This window comes from Miniopterus natalensis, chromosome 4 (assembly GCF_054644295.1).
Source record: "Miniopterus natalensis isolate mMinNat1 chromosome 4, mMinNat1.hap1, whole genome shotgun sequence".
NCBI lineage: Eukaryota > Metazoa > Chordata > Mammalia > Chiroptera > Miniopteridae > Miniopterus > Miniopterus natalensis.
Window position 1 is genome coordinate 70,291,431 of NC_142084.1, and position 19,893 is coordinate 70,311,323.

The window sequence follows — 19,893 nt, forward strand, 5'->3', positions numbered from 1 at the left end:
TTAGGGTGAGGAAAATGTCTTGGACTAGTTATAGGTGATGGGGTTGTACATCATGAGTGTTCCAAATGCCACTGCATCATCCACTGTAATATGGTTAACAGCTCATTTTCTGTGAATATTACATCTAAAAATTTTAAATGTTGAGCTTGGCCAACCACTTTTTCAAAAGTCCATGTGTTTATTATCTCCCTGAATTCTGATAGCCAACCCCATGAGAATGGATTGCCCCCTATCCCTTCATATTGCCCCCCAAAATAAATTCTAATTTCTTATCTATATAAAATATACACTCACCAGATAGTGTCTTGAGAGGAGGTACATAGACTATTAAATCTGACTGCAAAAAGACCACTACCTTGATAGGCTTCAGTGTCCTTATATAAATAAGATAAAGTGCCCCAATACTTTCTTAATTCCAGAGCCATCAGTGTTAAATCAGTGCAAAGCCACACCCATGGTTTTTCTTCCATGCCCATTTATTTATTGAACCACTACCCCCAGGGAAGCGCCTGAAAAAAAGTAAAATGTTAAAAGATTCTTCCAGCCCAGCCGGGGCATGGCTCAGCAGTTGAGCATCAACTTATCCAAATCGAGGTTTGATTCCTGGTCAGGGCACATGCCTGGGTTTCGGGCTTGATCCTGTGGGGGGCGTGCAGGAGGCAGCCCATCAATGACTCTCGAATCACTGATATTTCTCTCTCTCTCCCCCCCTCTCCCTTCCTCTCTGAAATCAATAAAGATAAAAAATTCTTCTACTCCTGTCAGTTCTAAAATTCTACTTGAACTCTGGGTCTGTATATAATCACTACTGGCCACACTTCTGGTGAGCAAAGACTACTTTCAGCCAGGTTATCAGGAAATTTCTTTGTGGTCCAAAATCTAATTTTGGATTTAATACTATGTACCCTTGAATGGGCACTTTGTTCATTACATTGTATTGTTTTCCCCTTTAGCAACTATTAATTTCATAAAAACCCAATGAAATCATACAGGCCAGCAATATGATTACGTAAGTTGTAATCAGGGCTGCCATTCCTAAAATATTTTTTGCTTGGATAGCAGGGATTGCCATCTGCACAGAACCTGTTTTTAAATAAAGGTACTCTTTGCAAAGTTCATGGCCATTGGTATCTCACAGACCTGTGTATTAATTTGGGTATCCCCACATCGTCGATGTGTGACCCTTAACCTCCCCCTCAGGATTCTCTAAAATTGGGAAATAACTGGTAAAAATTAGTTCCCAACTGAGGAAGCTTGCAATTTGTCATCTCAGGAAATACAAGGGCATTCCTTTGTGCAACCCAAGTAGTTACTCCCCATCTTGGGGAATGATGGCCTGGTTCAACCTACCTTTAGGAATAAAATTATCAGTGTTATTTTACACAGGGTGGGGGTGGGGGGTGAAAGAATGTCACTGAAATTCAGATATAGATTTCATGACAAGCCTTGGGATTACTTTTACAAGAAAAACAAAACAAAGCAATTTCATAGTTTTGTTACCTTTTTTCAGACTACTGATGTTCAATGTCACCAACACTTCCGATTCAAGAAAAGCTTCAAAGGGCATGCTGAACCTGTGACTAAGCCACATGTACACAGGAGTAAGGAATGATGTGCAGAAACAGTTCAGAGGCACTATTTTCATGATTACTGAAGTTTATTTTTTAGTTCTAATACTGACTTTTTCATAAATATTCATCTCGCATCTCCAGTAAGGCTCCTTGAGAGCAGTGCCCACATCTTATTTTTTTTTAATGTTTTTATTGATTTCAAAGAGGAGAGGGAGAGGAAGGGGAGGGGGAGGGGGGAGGGGAGGGAGAGATAGAAACATCAATGATGAGTCGTCATTCATTGGCTGCCTCCTGCACGCCCGCTACTAGAGATCAAGCCCACAAACCGGGCATGTCCTCACCAGGAATTAAACCTGTCTCCTGGATCATAGGTTGATGCTCAACCGCTGAGCCATGCTAGCAAGGCTACATCTTATTTTTATCATGAATTAGCACCTGGTACACAGTAGATGCTCATCAAATATTTTTACTACCTCTTTTAAAATATTTTCCCACTAGCCAATGCTTCCTCGAATGTGACAGTTCAAAAATTTACAGGCAGTCTGGCTTTAACATGTTAGTTTTCCTTTCTCACAAACTCAGAAATCTCCAAAGGAAGAGGATTTATTTAAAATGAAATGTTTATTTCATTATATTCATTTTTTACAGATAACATCTTATCTGTGGCTATTTATATTGGTTTTCCATTCATGGGAGTGACATCAAGTTTTCTTTTTAATTATATTTAAGAGGAAGTAACTCAATTTTAAGGAAAAAAACCCTGAAGTAATGCAGAGGTGGAACACATGTAAGATAAGTTCTGAAGGTGATCTGCCAAGGATTAAAGGTTGGGAAACAATGCCCTAGGCAAAATGTCCCCATTCTTAAGGGGTCACTGGGTGTGCTTCCAGTGGTGCAGTTATGTCAGATTCATCAGGCCTTTGAGAGTTCACTGATGTGACAAAACCAACATCACAAGCTAACAAGATTCTGCTACACCTTGTGAGAATCAGAACACTATTCAGTGAGCTACAAAAGCAGAGGTCAAAACCTGAAGCCAAAGCAAATTCTTGAAACTTAAAAAATATACATACACATATATTTATAAAGCAAGATGTATCCTAGTAATAATGAGCTGCTCCCAGAAAAAATAGTAATAAAAAAAGAATAAAGGGCATTCAGCCAGTGGCTATATTTAACAAGCAAAGTATCATCAAAATCTAATTGCCCAACTTTTATTATTCCAACTGCAGTGTAGAGAGGTAACAGCTGCTTGGGGGAATGTACTTCTGCAGCCTTCAAACCAAGGCAGAAAGCCACTCAACTCTATTAGACAAGCCCATGAGGTACATTTTTCTGAAGGAAATAGCTGGGTCTCTTCACCAAAATAAGTTTTCAGTATATTCCAATAACACAAATCCTAGTACTACTTATAAACCAAAGGAGAAAGAGCAATGCATCATTTAACACATTCCTTGAAACAGGGAGAGGAGGATCATTCTGTGGGAATAACATCTTTGGATTCTGCATCAGTTTGTTCCACTTCGGCTTCCACGGCAGCTGGGGCAGGAACAGTGACTGTTACGGTGCTTTTTGCCTCTGCTTCACCTTCAGCCTCCACAGCCTCATTTCTAGCCTGGGCAGCTTTACTTCCAGCCTCTGCTTCAGCGTTCCTCTTCCCAGATGCCATTCCACAGTGTGTGTCTGCTTCCAGTGGCTGTTCTGGATGGGGACCACTAGTGGCCTCTGCCGCGTCCACGGGGCCTTCCCCTTCAGCCAGCATTTCAATACTTTCTGGAGCTGGCACTCCTTCCCCCTCTACTGCCCTCACTGCTGCTGTAATCACCTCGGCTAACACTTCCGCAGCCACCTCTTCAGGTGTCTCTTCCTTATCCTCGCCTCCTAAATTGTCAACTCCTTCGATTTCTGGATCAACGGCTTCATTGGAGAAAGGGTCTTCACCCTGGCCAGGAAGAAACACAGATCAGTGCAGTCTAAAGAACTGTCCAAATGAGAAATGGAAGGAGACCCAGGCTGCTTGGAGTTCGTGCTTTCACGATGGGCAGTCAACAAGAGAAATACTTTATTCATTTATTTTAAAAATTGATTTTAGAGAGGGAGGAAGGGAAAGAGAGAGATAAAAACATCAACGTGAGCGAGATACATTGATCTGCTGCCTCCCATATGCGCCCTACTGGGGATTGAACCTAAAACCTAGGCATGTGTTCTGACCAGTAATTGAACCCACAACTTTCTGGTGCATGGGACAATATTCCATCCAACTGAGCCACACTGGCCAGGACAACAGAAATAATTTAAACTACACCAGGTGAGTTAATCCTACAGGTTCTCAGACCCTACAGATTCAGAAAGACATCTCCGAAAAGCTTCGCAAGAGCTATTTTGTACTCTTCATTCAAGCGCATAACCACAGGAAAAGTTCCAAAAGACCTAGACCTAAACCAAAAATGTTTGAAAGTCTCATAACAGGAAGTTAAGACTATTTTAAATTTTAGTTTCATTTAAGCTCAGAGCTCTGGCATGAGGATTATCCCCAATTTACAGACAAGGAAATGAGACTCAAAGATCAGTAACTTGCCAGAGGTCACACAGCTATTAAACATCAGTCGGGAGTCAAACCCAATTCTGACTCTCCTCAGAAGCCAAACTTCTCACAAGCGTATTCTAAAATTGTCTCTAGTTTAGAAAAAGAAAACTAAATATTATCGCTACCAGATTAAGAAACGTGTTTTAAAATATGCTGATTAGAATTTTGAGTCTATACCTGACTCCAGAGACTTTAAATCTGTTTAAGCCACAAGGTAAAACACTGACCAGTCATGGTTCTTAAATTGATTACAGTAAGTCCTCACTTAATGTCATCAACAGGTTCTTGGAACTGTGGATAAATGAGGTATACGATGTAAAAACCAATTTTACCATAGGTTAACTGATATAAACAATTATATCAATTGTTTATATTATCAACATACCTGTGATATCTCATCAACATTATGATGAAATGACATTGAACAAAATGATGTTATTCGAGAACCTGCTATAGTTAGATTCTGTGCCTTTATTGGGTAGAATGAATTGCCAAATACTGAAGCATTTAATAACTGAGAGCAGACAGGTCCTGCCAGCTATGCTGGACCTTAGCTACCAGCCGAAGTTGAAGTCATGGGGCTGAGCATTTAGCAAAATGGGCCTCCCAAGGAGGAACCAGGCAGGGGCTCTTCAGCTTCTTTCCCATGCACCCTCTTTGGGACTTTTTATTACTCTGCTCGTGTCATTATGGCTCAGTGGTTGTGGCACCTCTGGGATGTGGCCCTGCTTGATTAATCTGTACAATAGTGCTGACTCTCTCCACAGTTGTAGAATTCCCAATCCTGATACATTCCAACAGTCCTCAATTCTTCAAGACTCAGAAATGCTAAATACTGTGCTCGAGATACAATTCCATACTCGTAGTTCATTCTCCACTTCAAAGGTTTTTCCCGTCCACTGGACTCCTAACCTTGAGGTACTTTTCCAGCATCTTCACTATATGTCTGTTATTCAAAACACTCTTAGCCACATGGAGACTTGTTTTCTTGAACTGTTCAGCAGCCAACTGCAAAGGGAACCAAAAATGGGCTTTTAAAAATGGCTCATATAAAGGGGCAAGAGAATACACAGCCAGGCTATAGTGAGTTGCCCTGAGATCAGCCATATGCAGAGACGACCAACATCTTTCTTCAATAAGGCAAATCCCAAAGTGCCAGACTCCAGGAGTGAGAGAAAGAAGGCACTACAGACGTTGGAACTGACACCGTGCAACAGTGTAGAAAAGTCTGATAAGCACCACAGACACCCCTCTGATGTCCAGGTACCATGTGCATAAGCAAGGATGAAATGAGCATTTACAGATTAGCTCTGTAAACTAAGGAGGAAAAGGAGTAAGCTTTTTCTTTTCAGTTTTGAGTTATATTAATTTTATAAGTTCAACAGCAAAAGTATGGATGCTCAAAAACAGCTTGACACGCATATAGTAATCTCTTGTTTATACAGTGCTTCTGGCTGGTTTTAGTAAAACTGGGAGATGGGGAGGCCTGGCTGGGTAGCTCAGTTGGTTAGAAAACCATCCTGATACACCAAGGTTGCAGGTGTATCAGGTATGTGCCCCAGTCAGGGAACATACGAGAAGCAACCAATGAATGCATAAATAAGTGGAACAACAAATCAATGTGTGTCCCTCCCCACCCCCTAACCCCCACTTTCTAAAATAAAACAAAAAACTGGGAGATGGGCAGGCAGGTATTGAGAGCTCCATTTCATCGTTGGGTAAACTAAGGACAGAGATGTTAAAATCAGGGATCAGCAAGCTATAGCCAGTGGGCAAGTGCAGCCACACCTCTCCTTCACTTAGTATCTATGGCTGCTTTTGCCCACCAATGGCAGACTTGTTGGACAGAGACCCTATGGCCTGCAAAGTTAAAAATATTTACAATTTGACCTTTAACAGAAAAATTTGCTGACCACGAACTAAATTTTTAGCCTCAGGCCCCATCAACTAGTAAGGACCAAATGGGTCCCCTAGGCCACTCTGCTCTGAATGGCCCTTGGCCTCAATTTATAGAAATCTTGTTTTTCAGCAATAGGGGATTGATTTGGGTGGTTTACAGGGAACATTCTCAAACCAGGACAATTTTAGCTATGTATTTAATGAATCCTAAGCAAAACATTTTCTTACATTTTAACAGAAGCTGGGATGTACTGTACAATCAATTGATGAAGTGACAGACTTGATGGAATATGGCAGGAGCCCCTAAAGATGTTAGCATTCCCTGTAAGGCACAGAAGGTTCTAAACCCCCCACTGGCAGCCAGGGAAGGCTTGCCCCTGAGCCAGCATCAGGAGGGGACTCACCCGGCGGTTGTGATTGTGATCGACAGAGTGGAGGTGCCGCTGGAGGAGCTGGTGCTGTGCGGGGATCAGCATGTCGCAAGCCAGGCAGTGAGCAGCCTCAATCTTCTTGAAGAAGTGCTCCTGGCCAATCCCTGTTGATGAAACCCAAGTCATGTGGGAAAGCATGCATGTGATGCTTTCCTCCCAGCCCCCAACGAGGCCCACGTTTTCTCCCTACAGCCTTCTCTAGGGATTCAGTTAACTCTGAGACAGGCATCATCAGCCTTCTAGCAGGTGTAAGGTCCGAACAATCAGCCTCCAAACAGGGAAATTTATTACTTCCAACTTTTCTCATCCTTCAGTCCAAGGAGGAAACAACTGCAGAGCCCTTATCACTCTGATAAGTTGCCTATAGAGCTGAGATCTGTATTAGGCCACACTTGAGAGCCTCTTTCCATTGCTAAGTGCCCCTCCCACAGGTCTTCACATCACATCCTCAGCAGCCCTGTGCTAGTTTTGCACCGAGCCATGTGCCTTAGCACCTTGCAGAACAGCAAGCCCTCTAGGATCACGACTCACCTTTGAAAGGATCTGGTTTGGGTTTTGTGCTTTCTTTCTCCATCAGTTCCTGACGCCGCTTCTCAATCTTCTTATTCCTATTTACAATGTATTCCTAGAGGGGTTGGGAGACAGCACCAAATGAAATCGGGAGAGGATGGCACATGGGGATATTCCTCAACTACACCAGAGGCAGCTCACCATGGGTGGCTGCCAAGACCCTATCGGATGACAGCCTTGTCTCAGCTGCCCCAAGGGTAGGAAGATGGTGATGAGAGCAGCTCCATGGGCAGAACAAATGGGAACTACAATGGCTGCAGCTCTCTGTTACTCCTCTGACATGGGAACTGGAACAACTGTTATTCTGGAAAAAGGAATCTTTACCAAGTTTAGACCTCTTATTTCCCTTCCCTTTCCCTGTGAGGGATCTGACACCTGTAGGATCAGCAAGAAACAATGTGACAGAGGCCAAGTGTGCTTCACCTGAAGGAACTCGACCGTCTTGTCAGGCAGTTTGGTACTTATAAATCGCAGTGTCTCTTTGTGAAATTTGCTTTGCAGATGCTTCTGGATTTCTTCATCTTCAAAGCTACGAAATTTACACACGGAACAGGCAAACTGAATCCTGGAGAAGGAAGACAAAAAGCAAGAACAGTGATGCAGGGATAACCAGTTCATCTCTGGTTAGAACTGAAACAGAAATGGGAAAGCAATTTCTGATCCAAAACTTCTGACTTCTCACGGGGTACCAAGAATAGCAGTTTCCACCCAGCCAGGCGTGGCTCAGCAGTTGAGCACCGACCTAGGATCCAGGAGATTACGGTTTGATTCCCGGTCAGGGCACATGACCAGGTTGAGGGCACGATCCCCAGTGGGGGACATGTAAGAAGCAGCTAATCAATGGTTCTCATCATTTATGTTTCTCTCTCTCTCTCCCCCCCCCTTCCTCTCTCTGAAATCAATAAAGATATATATATATTTTTAAAATATAGCAGTTTCCTTGTTTCCTCATCCTAGGGATGGGAGTACAACCTCGAGAGTATTTAGGAAAATAATTCATGTAGCAATTTCCTACCATACCAGTCTTTTTGGCCCAAAGGCCTTAGGCAACTCCATTTTAGGTAGCCGGTTCGATTCCCTATAAGGGCACATACCTGGGTTGTGGGTCCAATCCCCAGTTGGGGCACATACAGAAGGCAACCAATCAATGTTTCTCATATCAGTCTCTCTCCCCCCCTTCCTCTTTCTAAGGATGTCATCCTTAGGTGAGGATTAAAAAAAAAATTCATATGACCTAAGAACAGTTCTCCCACAGGATTCAATGTAAAGGCACACTATGTCAAATTCATGGATAAAAACTAAGGTTTCTTTGTCATGTGCTTTCAAAGTCTCACAAAGGCAATCATGTTGTAAGGTGAGAAGAGAGTGGCCTGTAGACCACACCTCCACAGTGCAGTGCTGTTTCCCTTGGCTCTGCCCAGGAGCCTCTGGATCTTCTGGGGTAAGAGCACAGGCCCTGCAGCATTCAGAACTCCTCTCCCAACTCAGGAGATCTGCTGGCCTCCAACACCTGGGTTGGATCTCTAGACAAGTGCCACAAGCTTTTGTAGATACCCTGACAGAGAAGTGAAGCGGAAAAAAATCACCCAGGCCCTATGTGCAGAACTGTTAAAAATGTCATCTCAGTTCTCATGTGACATGAAAATAGATCAAATCTAGCTATCACTTACTATCTGTTTAACAAGAGTTTTGATGAATTTTTGTAATACCTGAAAGCTCCTACTTCTTGGTTCCTGGCTTCCCTGCCTGTTAACCCTTTTGCTAAGCATTCTTTGCACAGGAAAATCACTACTCCAGGTGCTTAAGAGCAAGGAGTACCCCTCAAGTCATTAAGAGAGCCTGTGCATACAGAAGCAGTTATGTGTGGTTAAGACCTCAGCAATTAAGTGCTCCCATAGCCACCAGTGGTTTACTTTTCTAGTCAGCAACCACTAAATAACTGAACAGGGAGAGAGGTGCATGGTGTGGTCACACCAACACTCTGGGCTTCATGTTTTTGTGCTTCTTTTCTCTACTTAAAGACAACCTTGAAGGTAATATCTATACGTGTGTAACAGTTAAGTCAAACTCCAGTGGTGGTCTAGATTTGGACAACCCATCCGAGCACCTTCTTAGCAGCTCCGCTTAACGAAAAATACTTGTTTGGGATGACAGACACAAGCCAGGGGACAAGGAAACTCCCCACAGGTGTGCAGGACATTAGAGCCCCTGGCTGAGCACATGAGGGCCACAGGGACCCTCTGGCAAGGATATGATTCTGTTCGTGTTTCCCAAGTTTTGTCTCCCACCGCCCTGACTAGGATTTCCCCACAGACAACTGTAGTCAGCTCAAACCAGGCTCCCCTTGCATCATGGAGTGAAGACAGATGAGCTCAGGTGGGCCTTGACAGCGCTCAGGTCCAGCTGACCTCCCACCTCACCTGTCAGCTGCTCGGTCTCGCATCCTATCTCTTCTCCTTTGCTTTTCCCTTCTCTTCTTCACTTCGTCATCCTCGTCATCCTTCTCTCCTGCAACAGAGAAATCCCTTCAAGACCCTCTGTAGAGTCTGTAGAGGAGCTGAGCACCAGGGCCTTGATGGGGCTGCAGCTTGGCCACCGCACCCTGTGCCCTGCTGCTGCCTCCATATATGGCAGGGTCAGGACACCCTGAGGCACCAAGGGGATGTCAAAGGCTCCCAACAACGATGAGCATGGATGAGAACACTTGGGAGTTCCCAGGAGAGATACCTCACTCCCCCCATGGCCTGATAAGGCTAGGATGGGCCAGGGACATGGCCCACCCATCCCACTCACACTAAGGCCCACCTGCTCTCTCTGTCCTTCCCTATCCTGCTTTTCCAATCCAGTGCCCTATGAGTGGGTCTTCTCCCAACATCAGTTAAGAGAGAGAGAAGTAATTCTTCTTAGGTAAAGAGGCAGCAGGTAGAAGGCCTCAGAAAATAAAGCAAGCTGTTCTACCTCCCTCCTTCCCACATCTAAGTAGACCACGACAACCATCCCATAGGCCTCCTCTGAACTAGGGCCTCAGCAGGTCTGTTAGTCCTTGCTGGCCCAAACTCTATCTTCCACTCACAAAAACTGTCACTCTAGGACTTTCCCAGGGCTATGTGGGAAGCAATCCTAGAAAGAGAAGTGGGAAGAGACCTATCGGTCCTCCGTCCATCCCCTGGGGCCAGCGCAGGAGCTCTGAGAGCCGTGCAGCCCAGTATCCCCAGCGTGAGGCCAGGCCAGGTAACCGTGGCTCAGAGCCAGGGCCAGACACTGAAAACAGGTTGGATAAGCATCTGAACTGTAACCCCTACCCCTGATGCCAGTCACGAGACTGTCCCACGAAGATGGCGACCGGCGTGCGCTGCTCAGAAGCCTCTCAAAAGGGCGTGTGGGATTTTTGGCAAGAGGTCACTGCCTGAAACTATTACTGCTGTTTAATAGCAAAGTCATCCCGGGTAGATAGCAGGACCTGCGCGCAATAAACACGTCACCTTTGCTTTAGCATTTTCCCTGCTGCATGAGCTGTTCAATGCTGTGTGGACCCATGCTACAAACATAATCACTTCAACAGGGTAAGAGGACCTGAGAGGGTTAGCCAAGCCTGAACACATAAGGGAAGGAGTATCTAAGCCAGGGACCTTCAGAACTGATGGGAGCAGAGCCAGCCTGTGATTCTGGGGGGAAACCAGCTTCGAACAGACCCCTGGGAACAGGAAAAGTGGCTTTTGGGTAAGCTCAAGGCCATGTCTTAGGCTGCTTCTCCATACCCACCAGAAGTTTAATTTGGCTTTGCTTCTGCTGATGAATTTGGACCCTTAGGTCTCTGGCACTGGAACTGATAGGACCTGCTAAGCAATGAGCAATGACTGCCTCTGGGGTATCTGGGTCTGGATATACCTGACAGCCTCCCCTCTTGCCCTGAGCTCCCAATCCAGGCAGGTGTCTGAACTCTGTCCCATGCAGCAACATGCCCTGCAGTTGCCAGGACCCCCACCATAGAGGCTGAGAGCACAGCTCTGGACTGGCAAGGAGGGATATGGTGGAAAGAATGGAGCCTAGGAGAAAACAGTACGGGTACCTGTACTGGGCAAGGGTAACTGAGAAGACAGGCTGGAGGGCACCTGTTTTTTTCTCTCTTATGTTTCTGAGACTACGTTCACTATCACTGCAAACTGTTGCGGACACCCACAGATGAGTTTCCCTGTCTCTCTCCATTAATTGAGGCCAACAGACCCATTTCCAGCAAGTGCTGCTCTAAATAATGGAGGAAAGCCTTGGGGTGAGTGCCATGGCCAAGGCCCACCCAGCAATCACGGCCCCTCTTCTGCCCTGAGCCGTCAGCCCCTCCATCCAGGACCTAGGCTTCCTCAGAAATCAAACTCAACTGAGAGTTGGGCAGTGTGTGCAGGACAGCCAGGCAGACACAGGAAAGTTCAAAGGGACAATGGGCAATGCCTACCTCTCTGCCTCCCGGAGTCGAAGAATTCGTCCTCCTGAAAAAGGACACACACGAAGTCGGGTAGTGAGGCAGTTTCCTGAACTCCCCACACCAGCCTAGCTCCCTGCCACCACCTGATAGTTGCTGTACTACCAGGAACCCAGTCACAATGTGTTAGGACAAGGCCCAGGGCCATGGGATAAAACCTGAATGTGTCCTGTCACTACTGGTTGCCTTCTGAGATTCTGTGATGATGGCTAATTTGCTTTGCTTTTTTATTAAAGACACTGGCCCTCTTTCAGCTCTTTTTAAAGCTAAAGAACAGCCTCCGGCAATGTACACCTGCACAGCTCTGCACATGGGAATGCCAGGAGCTCATTCATCAATTGTCAAGAAACCCCAATTTGTAGGATGCTACTTCCAGTGCTTTACTGAAAATGGGTTTTACCAAGTTTCCCAGCCATCTGTTTGTATTTACCAAAAGCTGTAAAAAATCAGGTGTAGATAAAATTGATCATCTAACTGAAAATGGAAAGGGAGTCCACTTCTTAGGCACCAAGACAAAGATTAGATTACCAATCAGCTGGTACAACACAGTGATTCCTAGACTCAAGACTGAAGCAAAACAGACAAGGGGGCAAGTAAGACCCTCAGAAAAACTAAAAATTCACTGTATCCCACATCCCACTCCTCCCACCTTCAGCGAATCCGCTTGACCATTAGAAGCATCTGTACAAACCCTTCATACACACAGATCTAGGGCCCTACCCCAGACTTGGATCAGAATTTACAGGGGGTGGCAAAGGCTCACTCTCCAGGTCCTCAGCGTGGTCCTGGCTAAGAGCTGGCCTTAAACACCTGTCTACCATGACTGGATGGAAGGACTGAATGACCTGAATGCAGCTCAGCACCAGCACAAAGCTGGCAGTCTTCAGTACATGTTTGCAAGCCTCAGCCTGCACAGCCACTGCACTTACCGCATGTGCAGCTAGGCACATCACTACAAGGACACAGGAGCAGCTGTGCAGGAGGCTGGGAATTTCTTCAGGAAGGGGAAGGATTGTTGCAAGTGGAACACTCTTAGAAACCTAGCTGCAAGTCAGGATACTAAATCCACTTTTAAGGTAGAGGTGAGTCTACCATAGCAGCAGTTCCCGCCTCTGTGAGAAAGAAGCTAAAATAAGAAATCCTGCACTAGAGACAAAGAAGGCTGACCAGTGAAGGAGGACTTACACCCCTGAATTCTTCATCTCCAGACCGGAAGTCACCAGCACCATCATCTACCAGACACAAAGGGAACAGGAAAATCAGCCCCTCAGTGGCTGGCCCATTGTTTTCACCCTCCCAAGCTCACTGTCCCAAGTGTCCAAGCTTATCCTGATTTCAGTGGGGACTGTGGGAGCCTGGCTGACAGGCAGACAGAGCACTAAACATGCAACTGATTCATCTTATATCCACTGAAAATTCACAGTACCCCACTCCCAAGGCATACCATTTTCAGAAAAATCTCCTTCGCTGTCAGCCCGGGCCTGTTTGGCATCCGGCTCATCATAGATTTGCAACTGCTTCCGTTTCCTGCCCATGCCGTCTAGGCCACAGCGGTCAAACCCTCTCCACCTGGGCTACAGACACAAGCACATCCTGATGTACCACTTACCCGAACCATTAAGATACCCCAGAGAAATGAAAAATGAAGAGGTTATAAGATCAGAGAAGATAGATAAGGTCTTTTCAGAAGACAAAGAAAGATGACATAGTTTAATGCCCTCCCCCACCAAAAATTATGCTGAATATAAGAAGCTAGACACAAAAGGACACATATTGTATTCACATGGTATGTCCAGAACAGGCAAATCGCTAGAGACAGAGAGTCAGTTAATGGCTGCCAAGGGTCAGGGGAGAGAACAGGGAGTGACGGCTAATGACAGAAATTTCTTTCTCAGTTGATAGACATTTTCTAAAATTAGATGATGGTGAACGTTGCACAATTCTACACAATTTTACTAAAAGTCACACTGAAAAAAAAAAGAATCTTATAATCTATAAGTTTTATCTCAATAAAGCTGTTTAAAAAGCAAAGCAAGGAAGGTGAGTTAGAACTTTGCAAAGCCTTACCCAATCCTTCATCCGGGTCTGTGACTGGCCACATCTGTAGGGCACAGCGTTGTCATAACCTCCTGCCCCCTGCATGCCCATCACTCCATAGTTGGGGGCCATAGACTGGGAGAAAAGAGAAGATGGGGGCCTGCTGGGGGAGGGGCCTCCCAGGCCCCGCCCACTCACATAGTTCAGCTCTGTCCAAGGAGTGGAAAGGGGATCCGAGGAGGCTGCTGATGTCATGAATGGGTCACTGCGCATAAAGGTGCTGGGGTTGCTCCGGTCCTGAAAGCGGCCCTGACCCCGGCTCCGCATGAAGCCATCGACAGAGCCCCGCTCACGGGTGGGGTCCCGGCAGTCACTGTACTGACCACCAAAGCCACCATTGCGGTCAGGTCCCAGGTCAAAGTCATAGTTGTAGCTATAGCTGGTGCGGTAGGGATTGTGCTCAGGCAGACAAGACCTGGAGTCGTAGGAATCAAATGACTGGAAGCGGAAGGAACTGCAAAGAAAGTACAACTATCACTACATGCTTTGGATTCGACCTCAACACTTCCTGCAAAGCTGACCTCCCTACACTCAAAACAGCAAAGCAAACAAAACCACCACTTGCCCCTCCTAAATGCTCAGAGACAAAACAGACCAATATTCCCCTCCAAACACTGATGAATGAGGGCACAAGCCGTTGGCCACAAGAGCAGGGAGGCTCTCCTAAGCTCCTGGTGCAGAAATAAGGAGTCTAGCATAGTTTAGCCACAGTCATGCCCTAAACCCCATCACTGAGGAAACTAGCAAGTCCAATTACAATGCCTCTGTCCTAAAGGCCCAACTCATCTACCCATGCTCAGGAGGGAGCCTGGGAAGAGCCTTCCTGGGAGAGCAGGTGCCCACTCCTGTCTGCACAAAGCATGATGTTCGGATCCCCAGGGAAGAGCTCAGGTCTGTAATTACCTCTCCCGGTCCTGCATGCCCTCCCCACCGGTGCTGCTCCCACCCCTGCCTCCTTCCTTGGACATCATGTCTAGACGCTGGTTGATCTTGGCAATGAGTGAGTCGGAATTGTCAGTGCTTGGCTCTGGCCCATAAGAGGCCATATGCATGGCAGGGCCCCCAGCCGCCAGGCCATCACCAGCCTTGGTGGCCTCCCAGGAGGCTGGGCCGTAGCTGTAGGTTGCTGCTGTAGTAACGCTGGTGTTCTGGGCACCATAATAATTGTAGTTGTCATAACCTGCCAGGGGGAAGAAGAGTCAAGTTAGACCTCAGCAGCCACAAGGCTGGTCCACGGTGAACATGTCTGGGGAAGAGTATCCACTGGCATCAGAGAAGGAAGTGGGTCATGGGACCAAGTGCTCCTGGCATCACCCACACTGCACACCCACAATGCCTTTGTACAGCTCATAAAGGCATAAGGAGGAAGGCAGGGTGAGACTTCAACTCTGAGCAGATTTTCTCTGTCAGATCCTAAGGCTTGCTTCTCACCCAAAGCTAGAGGTGGCTGAGAGCCCAGCAGTGGCAGTTAGGGCTGTTAACAGATCCACCACGGAGATATTGCTCCCAGAACAGAAACATACCCCCCCTCACCTCCTACAAGTTCCCCTTGAGGCCTCCTCAGCACCTCAGGCCCAGTCTGCCAAGCCTTCAGGAGAGCTGTGAGCACAGCTAGGAGGGGAGATAGGGGTCCCTGCATACCAGCTCCTCTGGGTGGCTCATCAGAGGCCCCCTTACCTACCCACTGACCCCCAAAAGGGCCTACCTTGCCAGCTGGCAACACCAGTTCCATATGCACCTTAGAGGAAACAAGAACACACAAAGGTTTTGTTTGCAGAACGAAGGCTTCTGAGACACCCCACCCCCCCAGATGTTGGACAGTTGTCACCTCACTCCACTATCCATAGGGCCAAGGCTGCAGGTGGCTATGGCAGCACTCTGGGAGGCACCCTTCATTGCCTGTTAAGACGAGGAAAGGCTGGGCCCATTGGCTATAAAACTCATTTCTTAAAGCGCACTCGGCTAAGCAAAATCAGGGCTTCCCTCCTAGGCAAGCCCTGTCTCCACCATCAAGGCAATGGGAAGGACACTGCAGCCTTCTCAGAAAGCTTGTCCAGTGTGGGTCACCAGCCAAGAAGCCAGTGGGCTAGGGCCAGGCAGAGCCCTTCTAAAGTGCTAACATTCACTAGAAGCCAGAGCTCAGGCACCAACCACCAAAAATATGGAGAGTGCACCAGTGAAAAATCATATCCCCAGCTCAAATGAGCAAGGGTATATTATGTGTCTGAGTGACATGAAAGGCCTCTTCCTGGGAAACTTGGTGATGGGGCAGAGAAGTGACCCTGCCCCCAATGGTGCTAGGGGCAAGTCCCACGCTCAGAAAACAAAGGAAGCCATGGTCCCATCCCCTGGAACAGACAGGTCCCATCCCCTGGAACAGACACCGCAAAAAGCTAGCCGGTAACCAGAGCACATTCTGGTCCCTCAAATGCACTTTGTGCCATGAATTGGACTCCAGAACAGGGTTCAGCAAACAGGCCCCAGGCCAAATCTAGCCCATCACCAATTGTTATACAGCTGCCCACAAGCTAAGAATGGGTTTTATATTTTAACTTTTTATTTTTAATCCTTACCTGGGGATATTTTGTCCATTGCTTTTAGGGGTGGGGTGGGGTGAGAGAAACATTGATGTGAGAGACACATCAACTGGTTGCCTCCCACACGTGTTTGACTGGGGCCTGGGATTGAGCCTGCAACCGAGGTACATGCCCTTGGCTGGAATCTAACCTAGGACCCTTCAATCCACAGGCTGTCGCTCTAACCACTGAGGCAAACCGGCTAGGGCAGAGTTTTATATTTTAAAATGTTGGGGAAGAAAAGAAAAATCAAAAGAGTATTTTATGGCATGATATACATCACTTATATACTTGTCAAAACCCACAGAACTATATAATACAGAGTAAGTATTAAGTAAACTAGGGACTATAGATAATAACAGTGTATCCACATTGGCTTGTTAATTGTAATAAATGTATCCCACTAATATAAGATGTTAATAGGGGAAACTGTGTAGGGGTGAAGGTAGGGCAAGCGTATGAAACTCAACATACTGTATCTGCTTAATCTTATAAATCTAAAACTACTAAGAAATAAAGTCCATTAATTTAAAAAGTGTTTGGTTATACACTCAGCTTAGCTATTTACTTAGATTAAGATAACGAATTGCTACAACAGACTATTTCATGACACATGAAAAATTATATGGCATACAAATGTCAGTGTCCTTCAGTAAATATATTGAAACACAGACATATCTATTTGTTTATAAACTATCTGTGGTGACTTCTGCACTACAAAGATCATGTAGCCTGCAAAGTCGAAAAAATTTACTATCTGGCCCTTTACAGAAGGTTTCCTGGTCCCTGGGCTGCACCCCCATCCCCCCATATGCCTCTCCAGGCTACAGGCCACTGTTCCCGGGTGCAGCCTCAGAAATAGCTCTGTCAATCTGGTGCCTTGGGACGGGGATCCCAGAAGCCCATGCCTCCCCACACAGCAGGTCCCACCTACCCTGGGTGTTGGTGGGTCCAGCACTCCATGCCCCATAGCCTGCAAACAGAAGACCTGTGAGTTAGCATCTTATGTGTCACACCAGAGAACAGGTAGGTGCCTTGGAGGTACTCTGAAGAACCTAAAGGGATATCCTCAAAGGAGCTCAGTGCAAGCCTTACAAGGCAGCATAACCACAACACTGCCTCCCTAAAGGTCATCCCACAGCTGGCTGATTGCATCATCACACTCCACCTGCCTGAGGTCAAAACAGAAAAAAGGGGAGGGGAATGGGCCTTGGGCCAGTTCTGCCTGTCCCTTGCTGAGGGACCTTAGCCTAAGCCTCAACCCATAACTTAGGATGACACAGGAAGAGCCACCAGCTAGCCCAGCATTAGGACACTGTCCCATTCCCCTCCTTGGCTCACCAACTAAGCAGCCACAAGTGCTCCATAACTAGGAAGAAACTTTAGAATTTAGAGACAATAACTGTGCCTCTCTAGACCTCGCTTCCATAGGGTTTTGAACCCTCCAATGCTCTGGTGGGTCTTCAAGTCCCAGGGCGTCATCCTGGCCCTAAGAATCAGACTGGGCTCTCCTCTGTGGCAGCTCCCCTGCCCCTTCTAGACCCCAATAATAGCATCTGTCTGTCCCCTCTTCATTTCTGTGACCCTGGATGTGGCACAGCTGGGCACCGGCAGCTATTTACACCTGTCAAATGACTTTACCTTTAAGAAACAGAATATATCCAATCTCCCTTACTTGAACAACCCAAAGCACTAGCTGACTGTCTACTGTGTGCCAATACACAACAGGCACTAAGCAAACGTTAGCCAGCTTCACAGAAAGCCATTCAGAGATCAGGGAATTAAGGCTCAGGTTAGGGTACCTAACCCAAAGTCCCACTAAAGTTTGCCCTCTGCAAGGCGTATATCCTCCCCACACCACACAGCTTCCATATCTGTGTAGAGAACTGCAGAGTGGTGCTTCTAACTTCAAGTGACCAACTGTGGGGCACTGACTGCTTCACTGTGGGGCACTGGTCTAACAAAATGGCATATGCTACTAAGGTAACTTCACAATGCCCCTTGAGATAGGTACTATTTTTCTTGTAAAGGCTTCAGAGGCTAAGTCACTTGCCCAAGATCCTGGAACTGGGATATGGGTGAGGGAGCAACTGTCAACGCGCAGCCAGTCCTAGGAAATAACTCCAGGTGGAAAAGCTACAAAAGGATTTAGGGAAGCTGCAGCACCTAAACTGAGCCTGAAAGGTGTGGTGTTTTTTTTGGGGGGGGGGGGGGGGAGAGCTCAGCGGGTCGGAAACCTCTTCAACCTAAGGGCTTGCTTGCATGAGGCAGGATTACAGGCTGAAATATCTGGCCAGAAAGCAGGCAAAGAATGATGAGATCCAGTCAGGCTGCAGAAAAGACCAGGAGAGTCGGGCTGAGCCACCCCAGGACCCCGGACACACCCATGCATCTCAGAACCTCTCTGCTTCTGCAATTCCTGCGGCCCGGATCCCGCTAACGCCGCCACCTTCCAAGACAGACGCCTTCTCTAGCTTCTACTTCCAAGATCAGACCACCTGCTTCTCGAACCTCATACACTTGAATAGGGGCCTGCGCCTAGTCAAGCTCAACTGTTCCCAGTTGGCAAACTCGGCTCCCAGTACAGAGCAAAGGCTTCCCAGTAAATTGATTTTGGAGATAAACAGCAGGTCCTCCGAGAAAGTCCGATCTGTCACAGGCCCTGCAACTCAAGTGGGGAAAGGGCACATTCCCTTTGTGCACAGCCCCCAGCACCTCCAGGCTACCCTAAGGCATTGCCTGAAAGAGAGCCACCAATCTGTCACCACCCCGGGGCACATCAGGTTCCCAGCTTTGCACAAGGAAATACCCAGCATGTGACCTCAAGGTCTCGTCCTACGCCGGCACGAGTCAGATCCACGGCTGAGCCCCAAGGCTGAGCCCCACAGAAGCCACACCCGGCCCGGCCGCGCTGTACCACGGAGCTGGTGGGGAAGACTCCGACCCCGCACCGCCCAGGCGCATTCCGGGACCTGCGCCCCTTGCCACGGGCGCCTTGCGGAGGCCCCAACCAAGCCCCGTGGATTCCAGGACAGGCGTGGCCGCCCGGGGGGAGGACCCCGTGCCCCACGAGGTCGGACAGTGGCTCCGCCCCCCGGCGCCGCCATTTTGTGGCGTTTTCGGAAGGGGAAGACGGCGGGCCCCTGAGCGCGGGAGCGATGGACAAGGCAGTCCGCCCGTCAGGACTGAGGATTGAAAAACGTCTGGACAGCCCAAGAAGCCCCCTGAAACCCGCCGCAGCGTCTGGACGCCGAGCTCCGCCCGCCCCCTCAAGCGCGGCCATCCAATCTGCACGCAGCGCCGCGGAAGCGACGGCGCCGCAGTCCAATGAGCGGCGGGCGCGCACCCCGTCCGTCTCTCCATACGACCGGGCTGCGGTACCTACTCTCGGGTGTAATCCCCAGTCCTGCGACCCTCTGCGCGACGGCGCACTCAGGGAGTGTCTGCCCGCCCCACACGGCCCTCAACTGCCTGTACGAACCTCCGTAGCCCTGTTCCATGTCCCGCTCGGTCCGCCAGCAGTCCCTTTTTCTAGGCTGCCACCAGAGGCACGCGCTCAACGCACCTTCCGCTGTCCACTACTGGAGGACCAGACACAGACCTAACTCCTTCCGAGCGATACCATTGCCTGGCTTTCAAGGTGAGCCCGCCTCCATCTCCCTAACTGGCCTTGCGGTTGGTCGAG

At 47.8% G+C, this 19,893-nt stretch overlaps 1 protein-coding gene across 4 annotated transcripts; it reads right to left on the minus strand.

Annotated features, from left to right (window-relative positions):
* Positions 1-2,173: 2,173 nt before the first annotated feature.
* On the minus strand, positions 2,174-19,785 carry AKAP8 (A-kinase anchoring protein 8). 4 transcript variants are annotated; one of them, XM_016209356.2, is made up of 14 exons: positions 19,690-19,785; positions 17,143-17,181; positions 15,338-15,370; positions 14,536-14,812; positions 13,603-14,086; positions 12,980-13,109; positions 12,721-12,767; positions 11,509-11,542; positions 9,479-9,566; positions 7,482-7,623; positions 7,020-7,113; positions 6,462-6,592; positions 5,071-5,166; positions 2,174-3,513 (listed from the first exon to the last, which is right to left on the minus strand). In XM_016209356.2, exons 1-14 carry the CDS (start codon positions 19,706-19,708, stop codon positions 3,046-3,048), a joined length of 2,082 nt encoding a protein of 693 aa, XP_016064842.1. In that variant the 5' UTR covers positions 19,709-19,785; the 3' UTR covers positions 2,174-3,045. The 4 variants fall into 4 exon arrangements, with proteins under 4 accessions (XP_016064842.1, XP_087672906.1, XP_016064844.1 ...); XM_087816780.1 differs by lacking the exon at positions 19,690-19,785 and adding an exon at positions 19,106-19,667; XM_016209358.2 differs by lacking the exon at positions 14,536-14,812 and having other exon boundaries at positions 19,690-19,778.
* Between the last annotated feature and the right edge of the window lie 108 nt (positions 19,786-19,893).